Source organism: Halyomorpha halys, unplaced genomic scaffold (assembly GCF_000696795.3).
Source record: "Halyomorpha halys isolate HHAL.00 unplaced genomic scaffold, Hhal_1.1 Scaffold678.1, whole genome shotgun sequence".
NCBI classification, from domain to species: Eukaryota; Metazoa; Arthropoda; class Insecta; order Hemiptera; family Pentatomidae; genus Halyomorpha; species Halyomorpha halys.
The window spans coordinates 436,329-449,000 of record NW_027112940.1 but is presented as its reverse complement, the minus strand read 5'-3'; the positions used below and the strand labels follow the sequence as shown (position 1 = coordinate 449,000).

The 12,672-nt window shown below is 29.5% G+C and overlaps 1 protein-coding gene across 7 annotated transcripts in view; it reads left to right on the top strand.

The window, feature by feature from the left end:
* Mgtor (Megator) overlaps window positions 1-11,733 on the top strand; it is a 42,734-nt gene extending 31,001 nt beyond the window's left edge. For 4 of the 7 annotated variants that reach the window (XM_014427890.3, XM_014427888.3, XM_014427889.3 and 1 more), the window contains 9 exons: window positions 412-492; window positions 1,535-1,618; window positions 2,630-2,717; window positions 3,832-4,001; window positions 4,987-5,146; window positions 6,629-6,751; window positions 7,513-7,629; window positions 8,412-8,630; window positions 10,772-11,733. In XM_014427890.3, the coding sequence (XP_014283376.1) occupies window positions 412-492; window positions 1,535-1,618; window positions 2,630-2,717; window positions 3,832-4,001; window positions 4,987-5,146; window positions 6,629-6,751; window positions 7,513-7,629; window positions 8,412-8,630; window positions 10,772-10,911 (1,182 nt within the window). In that variant the 3' untranslated portion in view covers window positions 10,912-11,733. Of the gene's footprint in view, window positions 1-411; window positions 513-1,534; window positions 1,619-2,629; window positions 2,718-3,831; window positions 4,002-4,986; window positions 5,147-6,628; window positions 6,752-7,512; window positions 7,630-8,411; window positions 8,631-10,771 lie in introns of those variants that run through there. The other 3 variants (XM_014427886.3, XM_014427887.3, XM_014427891.3) reach the window with 3 other exon arrangements.
* Window positions 11,734-12,672: the final 939 nt, after the last annotated feature.

Here is a 12,672-nt window from a genome sequence, read left to right as displayed (position 1 = left end):
TTTTTTGGCTCCAATTAAAATAATAAGCTGAAATAAAGTTTATTTCAATTGTTAATTTCATTGATATCCTATCCTCAAAAATGCTGTTAAATATTTTTAAACTTTAGGAATATATCCTCTTTAAGTTGAATACATTTGATGATGATATGCTTGCTGTTTTTTTCCAAATTATTTTATATTCTTTATTTGCCCCATTGCCAATTTGACTTGAGCCACACTTCTGATCCTTTTGGCACTACTACAGAGATTATTTAAATTAGAAGTCTCTCTTAATTTTTAATTTTTTTCTTAACTGACATGCGAAATATAAGATTATTTACTTTAATTATTCATAATTTATATAAATTAGTTGTTTTTAAATAATAATATTCAATTAACAACAACCTTAAAATTTTTGTTTTCCTCCCTAAGCCTCCTGTTTTCCGTCGAAAAATATTGAAGAAAAGAATCTATAGTACAGAAACTAATTGTGGTACAAGATTGGATCAAAAAGTAAATAATAATATTAAGGTGTAAGTACTAAATTAGAAAAATGTTTAGCCCGTGGGCATCATAACACTTAAAAAATAATTTTTAATTGTCTCTGCTTCAATTCGCAATGTTAATTAATGTCTATAATTTTAAATATATCTTTTTTGTTGTAAATTAGGTGTTCTTTAAACTTTTTGTTGTTTTAATTAATCCAATTAAGTTTAGTTATGAAACTATTTAAACAATGTTACTATGTGTTGATATACCTTTAAAATATGTTGAAATTATTTATTAATATTTTTGGCAGTATTGGATAGTGCCGCTGCCCGTCTGGCTTAAGCAGGATTAAGTTTTGGTTTTTAGTGCCTTTAAAAGATATTTTCCAATTGGTCTAAGGCCTAAAGAGAAATCAACTTGCAGAGTCTTCTCTCAGCCTGCTGAGGATATTTGAATACATTTATTTTGGGAAGATCAAGAGAACAATTGCCAATGGTTTGGTCGCCAATAGCTTTTGGATATAACTGAATACCAAATACATGTATATTTTATAAGATCATGCCACACTTGAATGTCTGTGATGAGTGTGTATAGTTGGATTCAGAATTTCATGTAGTGAGAACAAGTTCACTATAATTTGTGTTTTTCATTGACTGCACCCCCAACCATCTTCTCCTCATTCATTATCCACGGTCAACTATCTCTCATAATTAAGTTCACTATAAGTTTATACTTTTGTATTACAACTTTGATAAAAGTGATTTAGAAATAAGTGGTTAAAAATTAGACATTGGTTAGTTGAGACAGGGTTTATACATTGGGTTTTAAAGATTTCAACGCAGAGATCAACGAATGGAACACATGGACAAAATTTTACTTTACGATTACCTTAAATCAAACACATCAATATTCAATGTGTTCCCCACAGAAAGTTTGAACATAGAAATTTACCATAATAATTTTTGTAAAACTACCAGTTCCACAAAGTTCTGATTGACCCCCCTCTCCCTCAAATATTTTTGTAATGAAATATGTTGAATATGTGTTAATAATGTTTCAATTTTAGGGTATTGAAGATGGACAGGAATTTGAAGAAGAGGTCGAGGAGGAAGGGAGGTACTCTCTTGAAGGATATGGTAGAGATGCGCAGGTAAACTATTAACTTCATTTTGTCTTCTTCAACAAAATTATAGTTGGAATTGTAAAAGTGTTTACACACATATATAATGTACATGTACAATCATGTTGCTTAATTATACTTATGTTTTAAATTTTCGCTTAGTAGGAAAACAGAACTGACATAAACAGTTTTGCAATTACTTAAAAAAAAAAAAAAAGGAAACAATAACCATACTGTGGGTATTTTTAAAAATAAACTTTCAATATTGGGTATATCATCTCTTTGCTTGAAGAGATACGGATATGGAAGCCTTCCAGAATTAATTTCAGTAACAAAAGCTTTATTAAAATTTATCAGGAATGTTAAGTTTTCTAACATTCTACCAATTTTATCTTGTAAATGTTCTCTGATCGAGTCAGAATACAAATTGGTCTGCTTTGAGTTTCTGTTTGGGAATCTCTTCTCTGAATAGAAGAAAACATTAGTTATTTATATAAGAAAATATATTTCTTATATAAACGAAAATAACTTTAAATTTAAATGATAAAATGTAAATATTAATTTTAACATCAAATTACATTAAATAAAATTTTATAATTATTATGAAATACTTTGTGGTTGAATCTTGATTGAAGTTCACTGCTGGATGAGATGAATATTTTATAATATTGTCTTTTTTAATATTATTTTTTTACTTAATTACTTTTTTAATACTTTAAATATTGCCGCTTGCTTTATTTTTACGTTAAAAAATAATTACTCATTAGTTTTTAAGCATTTTTAAACTTAATCTACTTTTTAGATATAAAATTACACGTTCTACAAGTTTTTACTTTCATTATATATCGTGAATTATGATTGCACAGTTTTAATTGTTCAATTTCCAATGTATACGTTCTGTTCATGAGAACAGTTAAAATATCACTATGATATACATATTGTGACCTTATCAATAATATATATTTAATGTATTTATAATTTCAACTTATTGGCCTAAAAAATTGTTTTATTAATTAATTATTCTTATTTTATTTTTATTAGGAGATTGCTGGCTATGAGGAGGGCGAGGGGCCAGACATCGACGAAGGAAGTACCACCGACCAAGACAACAATGAGGTTGATATAATAGGTTGGTGGATTTGCAGATGATATATTATTTATAATAAACATGATGTCAACTTTGTTTTGTCCTCTTGATTTCTGGTATTTAACTTGTTAGAACTGTCTTATTAAGTGGAAAGGATAATGAGTAATAACAAGAAATTTTGATTTATTTGTGAAATTGTTTTAAAAATAACAAATTTTAAAAGATATCATATTTTTTTATAAATTTTTAGTAGAAAAAATTAACAATATTTTCTTAGTATCAAATCTGATATGAAAATCTTCGAAGTAATTATTTTGAAACCTCAATGATATGACAGATCACATTTTGTCTTCATTGAGAGTAGTAAGGATAGGATACTAACAACTGCTCTTATGCTAAAATTCTTATTTATAAGTGTTTAAATTATTTTAACTTCTCTATGTTCTATAACCAATTGTAGATATTTTATAATTTTTTGTCAAAGTAAATTAAACACTTTGTCATTCAGTCTATTGAATCCAAAGATAATGAAAATTTGGTTTTGTTAGTTAATACAACTTCTAAAATTTTTAGAATCTGAATTAATTATTAATCAAAAAATTGCTACGTTGAATGCTATGTGTGCATCACGTTCTATTGGGTAATGATATGCTATCCACATAATCCAAATAAAAGTCCTACTTCATTTGAAAAAGTTTCCACTTATTGACATTTATCTGATGTTGTCATTCATTTATCTAATTTTAAAAAAGTCTATTAAAGCTCCTAGACATTATCTCATCCTTAGGTTCTTTTTTTTTTTTACTCACAAAAAGATGAATTGCCCTGATAAATTAATGTTACTTAATAATTTAATTAGTAGTGTGTATATGTCGACTCCATATTTGATGCTGAAATAATTAAAAAATTGAAACTAAGGAGAGAATAAGATTAATAAACCTTTTAAATTTTAAACTTTGTTTAATTTAATTACATAATTTCATGATAATTTCATTTAACTTTTTCTTTTGAATTCTGATGGCCTGAATTATTGAAACCTCAAGTAAATATAAATATTATTCTTTATTAGCTATCTGTTGTCTTTTCCATCTTTCTTCATAATTGTATAGCAGATTTTGGTATAAGTATTGACGCTATTTGTTATTTTGAAAATTAGATGATTCAAGTGAAGTTCCCAATCGATGTGAATCAAGTAGAAGCAATGTAAACGAAACTGTCGCCTCAGGAGGAGAAGCTACAAGTTCCCTTAGTAGTGTCTCAAGTAACCAGTCATACCACAGGAGGCCCACCGCTGTTCCTATATTGAACAGGCATCCAATACTATTAGTAAGCTGTCACCTCAATTTTTTTAAATTAAGCTAAAATAAATCTTAATTTTTTTAATCGTAGGCAATTTTTACCTAGTCGTAGTTTGATGCATGAATGTCATATTCACTGATCTCTGCACCAGTTGTATGTTTTTAATATTTTATTTTGAGAAAGAATTTTTATTTTTGGAAAAACTTTTACTATGTGATCAAAGGTACCTTACCTTATGTAACTTTTAACTATCCTTCATTTTTACTGCAACATGTTTAAAAAAAATATATGACTTAAAACAATTCAATTATTAAAGTGGATTTAAATTTTAGTAGGTGTACTCTGGGATAATTTGGCTAAGTTATTGAAGTTTTCAAAGGAATAGATTCATCTAAATACGGTATTAAATTTCCCATTAGAGGTTTAAGTGGTGTACTTATGTCAGAGTTATTTTGTGCTATATTACAGTTTGTTAGTTAATCCAATCCTCTTTTTACAATTCATCTTTGGGATTCATACTTACTGAAATAACTATCTAAAGAAAACTCAGCTTGAAAAATGCTTACTTTTAGGGATAAAATTCGATTAATATTTTTCAGTTGTTGCCAAGAACAGAGTCAGCTGTTTTGGAAGTTTCCAAATTCCCCTTTTAATAATATTATGCACAACAATGGACCTTTTAAAAAACACGAGTAGATAGCATAAGAAGCGATGATAAGTATGGGTAATCAGAGTTTCAACTATTTCTCCTTTATATTATAGTTATACCAAAAAACTGTTTTCCATTTGATTAATTATTATAGTTATGATGATATTTATTTCTTTTCTGAGTTAGCAAGATATTTTTGTGGTAAATACTCCCTTGATTTCTCCATCATATTTGCAAATTACAATTTCAAATCTAATGGTCATATTTATAAATAATTATGTCTAATTAGTTATATCTAAATATAATTTAAATTACTAGCTTTTAATTGTTTATTTTAGAATGTTAATTTAATGAATATTTCAGGGTTATGAAGATGGAGGAGATGACTCTATCGTACCTAGCACTCCTACACTCTTTGTTCCTCGTAGGAATGATGGATTTAGTGAGGCAGTCAGTTCACCTCAAGTTCCTTCTGGACGATTCACTTTTGCCCAGGAACCAACCCCTCCCCTTCGTCCTACTGGTGGGTATCATAATTTAATTAAAATTTAAATGTGTTGGTCATAAATTGATTCTTCATCCAGTTCATAAACCATAATAAAAAATTGTTTTAGAAATAATTAATAGTGGTGAAGTAAAATATGTATGTAGCTTAAACATTTTTTTACTTTTTTATGGAGAAGATGGTCGGTGAGTGCGGTGAGTAAATAAACAAAACATTATTCATTCGTGCCGACGTTTCGACCTGAATTTTAGGTCTTCATTTTTTTTTTTTTTTTTTTTTTTTTTCAAATGAATAAACAAACTGCTTTGTAGTGCATTTAACATGCTTCTATTTGAGCCCTGATGGAGCTATTTATGTTCAATAATACCTGAAATACAGTTTGTCTGAGGAAATCATCATTTTGTTTTGGCAAATATCATAGAAACTACTATTTTTTAGAGAATAATAGGTTGGTGGTTTTGCAGATGATATATTATTTATAATAAATATGCTGTCAACATTTTGTGAATTTGTTTTGGCAAATATCATAGTAACTACTATTTTTTAGAGAATAATCATTATAAACTGCTTTATGTACAGTTTTTTCAAACCTCAATTTCTGTTTCTTTTTTTTTTTTTAGTTGATTATTAATGAGCTATCACATTTTTTGATGAAATATGATTAATATTAGGAGTTTGTATCCTTTCAACGCTGCTTAGAAATATTTTGACATGATTTTAACATGTTTCTACATACATGGGAGAATGAGTTTATCTTGAGAAAAGTTCGACATTTTAGGGACTATTTGACTTGTAGGGCTGAATTTTAAACTCTTTATATAAACCATAAAGCTACATAAACTTTATCTAATTTTATTTTATATAAATCTTATCTAATCTCATTATAATTATATATATATATGATCGTATAATGATCAAATCTGCAAGGATACCTGTTTCCTTAATATTTGACAAAATAAATTCACAAAATGATTATTAGGCTCAAATTGAAGCTCGTTGAAGGCACTACGAAGTAGTTTATAATAACATAATAATACCCGGGGTTTATCATGTAGGTAACCAACATATTCTAACCTGAGTGGCATTGTTCAGTTTTTATTCCGTGGAGCTGACATGAAATAAAAGTCAACCTATCCAGGCCAAATTCTAACCTACACTGTTTCTGACATGAGAATGCTAAGTTAGTAGCTCTACAAACTCGGCCATTCACGGTCTTAACATCTAAGCTACTTGTTACATATTAGAAATAATTATAATACACCTAAAAAAAAATACAGTGACCATGTTGAAAAATCTGGCATATTGGGTAGACCCACCTCTAGGTAACTGTGAACTTATTACCATACTTTTTGTTTTCCATTTTTACATTATAATCCATTGACAGAAATTAATTTGCCATTTTACTAGGCTATTATTATTATTATTTAAAACAACTTAATGGTATCAGAACCTAGGTAATGGCTAAAATAATATTTTCTGATTGTTACGTTGTTTTTGTAGTTGTGGCTGGTGTGACATTAGCAGCTTCTGAGGGTATGGATGACACTAGAATGGACCTAAGTACTCTGGAGGAAGGCACTGGTAGGAGTGTACCTTCAACACCTTCTCACGTTTCTCCTCAAGGTATTGCACTATTTTATTTTGATCTATTTATTACTGTTATGAAAAATGAAAAACATATTGCCAGTGATTATTTTTAATTTATGATTCAAAGATTGTGTTGTACCTTGTTTGTTGAATAATACTGTTTAAACCTCCAGTTTCTGGTATTTTCAAGGGGTCAGAACACTAGTTTACAGTTATGATGGCCTGATAATATGTATGTACAGTCTGTATGACAACTCGCTGATACATTGAAAATAAATCATCCCAAATTGTCGCTGGATTTTTGTCTTGTTGAATAGAACTAAAAATTATTCTCGATATTCTCCTCCTAAACATTTATGATAGAGCAGGCTTTTGATCTTTTATATTATGATTGGACAAGCAAGAACCATGTGGAGGCGTTCTTTTTAATAACAGTCTGGTCCTGAAGTGTTTCTCTTAATCCCGTTTACAGCTTATCCAGGTTATTTTAGATATAAGATTGAAACTTTTATTGTATCATATAACACTCAATATGTTGGACCTTACAACTCCCTAGCAAATATAAAGTGTATACTTTAGTGTTCATTATTTGTTTTCTTTTTTCATCGAATGATTCACACTCTCAGGTATACTTTAAAAGCCCAGCTAAACCCTCCTGTAATAATTCTGATTCTGGAGGTTTTAAGCTTTTAGAAAACAATTTTTTTTAATTCATTAAATTGTTCATTGTTATGACAAAAATTATGATCTATAATTGCTATAATTTGTCTAATATATAATTTTTTGATTTTCAACAGAAGCAGGCGGTGAAGAAATAGGTCAAAGCAGTGGTCAAGAATCCGGCGGCAATGGAAGTATAGAAGGAGGTGAACCAGAGTCTGACCAGCAACCACCAGCAGATGATAACCCAGATGGTACGTGACCTCCATTTGTTTACAGCAAATGTTACAGGTTACTACTAGATGTATGAATTTTTCAAGAAGCAAAATAGATCTGATTTTGGTTTAGTTCCTCAACTATGTGTCTTCGTACTTATAAATTGAGAAACCTAGTAACAGTGTTGTGCGAGTATTGTGGATGGTTCTTAGTTATTTATTGTTGCTGAAGAATGTTAAGAAATGCATTATATTGTCAAAAATATAGTCCTTCTTTTTCTTTACTTATTTGTGTAATAGTATGTGGAGAAATGTAAAAAAAAATGTTTTGTGACCCTCTAATTAATATATTATGCCTGTTATTGTTATTTATTAACCAATTCAATTTTAGCTTTTCACCACTTATATAAGCTAATAATTGATGTTATGTTTACTAACAATTTTTTTTTATATAAATATTAAAAAATAAATAAAACATATTAGTCTTCAAAATTCACAGGCTCATTGATTCCTTCCTTAACTTTACTGGTACTCTTGAATCTCCTTTTATATTCTTTTATGCTATACAATTGTCAATTTGTATTGCCTTTATCATGGTTTGTAAAGTTTTTTATGTTGTAGATAATATACTATTATGGTCGATATTATTCAGTAGAATTTTTAAACAATATTTATTTTAAATATAAGCGTTCATATGGTACAGATTATTCAGTTTATGTATATAAGACTGTGTTTATGATGTTAAATTAAAGTTGCTGTATCATTTTGAAATAGTAGAAAAAAGTTAGTGACTATTACATTAAAGCTATCAAATGTTAAAGGTGTTAGCAGTGAGGGAGAAAAGGCCGGCGGTAGCCGTGTGAGCCAAGATGAAGAGGAGGGCCGAGAGGCAGAAGCCAGTCCAGCTAGGCGGGCTGCTGGAAGTCGCAGGTCACCACGCAGCAATCGGGCTCGCAGCAGGGTTACCCCCATCGTCTGGGAGCCTTCTGTGTCGATGATGGCTGCTAGGGGTCAGTATTATCCGTTTGGTTCAGTCTATGGTAATGACAAATTACTTAATTTTCCTAGTTGTTTGTTTATTTACTGGCACAAATTTCAACCTGCACAAAAAGGTAGCGCTAGACACTTAGTGTTTGAATGGTAGTTAAAACTGAATTTTAGTTTTTTTCCTTATTACTCATTTTAAATTTAAAGAAAATGTGAATTCACTTTAAATACCAATCTCTTTTTGTATGGTTTTGAACTCTGTATATCAGGAAGGAGGAAGAAATTGATTGCTATGAAATTTATGAATTGTCAAAAAAAAAAAAATAATTCCTTAGATAAAAATATGATAGCTTTTGTGAAGTAGAACATGTGCATCCAATTCCGTTCTCCTTAATGTTATGATTTAACATACTTCTTTTAACACAAAACAGTATCTTCAGCAAAACCAAAGCCATATAATTGTCAGATTCAAAATTTTCAGGAAAGATTATATAGATAAGAATATGATAGTTGAAAAAATTGAGTTTTCAGGATACTGTTTTGTTTTTTAAAATGGTGATGTATTATTTATCTATAGTGTTTTACAACAAGTGATATATTGTCGAGTTTGAAAAAGTTACAATTAATTATTTTGCGTAAATAAGTGGATAAATTTAGATGAAAATAGAACAAATAAACTAATCCTTTATCGAAAATTTTTTTACTTACATACTCGTCTCCCCAATTTGATCCTGCTACTGAGGCTGTCCTGTTCTCATGATTACATAGTGATTGATTTTGGTTGCACCTACATTGGACACATATTTCTTATCCACAATCACATCTGATCATCAAATGTAGAAAAACAGACAGATTGATATGAACGTAGATATACCTACATTGACTTTATTGTACACCCGATCAGAAAGTAATTCAAGTGAAAAATTTAATTACAAAAATATATAAAATATATTACTTCTGTAATATATCTGTTTTATATTCTGTAATTGTTCTCCAGTAGATATACTTCATTTCCTAGTAATGGTAGGCTTTATCCTGTTGTTCATACCTGCCAGTCCATTTATACTTTTCTTTGTTAATTTTCCCTGATATGAATTTTTTTTTTGGGAAACTAACGTTTTGGGAAAGTCAGTACAACCTTTTTTTCTCATGTGTGACCAATGGGTCTTACTGTGTCGTAAGTGTTGGAGAGAAATTTTCAGATATGTTTTGAATAATTTACTTTCAATTATTTGATTTTAATTTTAATTTTACTATGCTCAATTGATTTTCATTTGAACTAATTCCTGAATGAATGGGTTTTGTATGTGCCCAGGCACTTACATTCTAATCAATGTTTAAGTTTGTGACTGTTAGACATCATCTTACCATGAGAAGTACACATCCAATGTCTGTACAGCCTTATGTTTTTTGTTTTTATATAAACATTGATAACTAAGTAGATTTCTTGTAGTGTCTTCTCAGTGAAGTAAATATTTATTTAGACATATATTCAGGCATTTATACTTTATCCTTCTGTAAATGTTATTAGCATTAGATGGGAATTCAAATGAAAGTTATTAGAATAATTTAGAGGGAAGAGGGGAGAGGGGGAATTATATTGAGCTGAAAGACAAGGTCCTGCTCTAGAGAAGGTTAATAAGATAAAGAAAGACTAACTGTATTTGGTATTTCAAACGGCAAGTATTCATTAATAAAAATTTAAGGATATTGTTTCCCACTTAACCCTAAAACATTCTAAAATTTCACTATAATGGTAATTATAAAAATATAGATGAGATAATTAAAACTCTATTCAAAGTTTTTTTTTTTTAATATTTATTCCTGAAACCAAAAACATATTTAAAAAGTGTAGTTAATTTGATTGACTATTTCATTATAATAAACTGGTTTTTTATCCTGATGAAGAGAATTGCAGCATAGAGGGCCACTTGCTGTTTTTCTATGTATGGCACAAAGTTAAAAATTTTGCTTTTTGTTTCGTATTTATACATTAGATATAATATAGTACTTGTGTACAATTTTTAATATTATTAAATGAGGATTTTTTAAATTTAGTGAAACAATTATTAAGCTCTTATTCTTCCTTTTATGATGGATAATGGGAATAATAACTGATTATTTATCAGGTTTTAATACTGTCCATTAAAACTTAAGTGTTTACTCGTTAACAACTGTTTTGGTAATGATTTAGGAAGTGGAGCACCTCCGATGCGACCTGCCCGAGGAGGTCAGCCTGGTAGGAGTGGTGGCTTCCGAGGTGGAAGGCCCCGACGAGGTTCTAGGCCTGGCTACCATCCCGTCAACCAACCATTCCAGCCAAACAGGTTCTAGCCAACTATCGCCGCTGAGGCATGCCAAGCTAATATTGAGGAGGATTCTGGTGTGGAAGAGCCTTTATACTGCTAGCCTACTTGAAATCATTATTAATCAGAAAAACTGAAGTGGTCAAACACAAATTCTGATTAGAGACTCTAAAATCAGTTGACAGTTTTCTGCTTTTAATGTATTGATAACTGATAGGATATAAAATATTCTCTGTTATTTTTAATTTTAGAAAAAGGTATACATATATTTATTTATTAATAAGTACGTGAGCGTTTATCATGATTTAAGATATAATGCCTTTTATTTTACTGATGAATGATTTGTTTTAAAAAAGAACATTGATGATATGAATTAATTAGGTTAGAAATGCATTTGTTGTATAAATGAATTGTAATATATGTTTTGTTATTGCATGTATTGTAATCTTTTATGATTATAAGAATTAAGATTTTTTTAATTGACTTTTGGAAGTGCGCTTCAAATTTGTATCCTTTACTTTTCTTTTTTATAATACTTTCTAATGTAAAAAATTAATGACTGAAAATGTTGGTTTGGTGGTAAAAATGATTATGTGATATTCTTGGAAAGATAAGGTTTTTTACTATCTATTAACAAAGTCTATGTTTCTCAACTGATAAATTGTGAAATTAGGAATATTTAGTTAAATATGTTAAACACACAATTTTGTTAATACTGAAGCAAAGATTTAGTTTAAGCACTGGTAAGACATTAGAAAAACTTAGCTTCACAAAAATATCACCTGATCACTTTTATAGTGTGTATCAAATTGATTGTATAATAAAATGACGTGTTTGTCATTTCTAATTACTTGTGATGTTTTATTTTTAAGGAATAATAATGCTTTATTATTTAGCTGTTAGTTAACATTTGCTTAGAGAAGGGGTAATCCCTCACCTCTTTAGAGCCATTAGTTAGTGTCTCTCTTTTACTCATGAGTACAGATCAGGCCTTCCTGGCAGACTATCGAATCAATTGCATGTGCTCTCAGCTATCTTGAGTGTCTTTCCAGGTAAGAAATCATGATTGGCTGTATACCTTACTAATTGCATGGTAAAAAATGTCCCAGGTTTGCACTTGTAGATAATAAAAATTAAATGATGTTGAGCCTGGTGAGTGGATGGATGGCCAGTCTAAACAAAAAGTAATGCTGGCATCATTGTCATCATACTGTAGACAATTTACACCAATATGGGTGCAGGAGTGAACTCTGTGCTGTAAAAATTAGGAATCATGATTTTCTAGGATGCTGGATGATGCCCAGAGTTTAAGTTCATGAAAGTCTGCTGAGGGGAAAGGCACAAAAGTTCATGGCCTGTAAAAAAAAATTGAAATTTTAGTAGCTGACACTATTATATTAGCAGAAAACCTCTTGAATATGTTGGGAAGAAACATATCTGTTTCACATGGCGCTGTAACTAAACCCAGGTAGCCTTATTTTAAGATTCCAATTAATGAATGAAAAGGTTAGAATTGAAAGTGGCACATTACACTTATGATTAATTGTGAGAAATTGAATGTTGAATTAATGTGAAAAATAAGAGTGACCTAAGAATTGGTCTATAAAAACCTACTGATACCAAAATAAATATCGGTTTCTGTTCACTTGATTAGGAATGCATGTATAACCAATCCATAAAATACAGTTTCTGAGAAATGAAGGGGATAAATATTTCATTCAAATTATACACTTATTGCTAACTTAAAAAAAACAAAACATTAACCTGTTTTTTACTGCTTAGTTATACC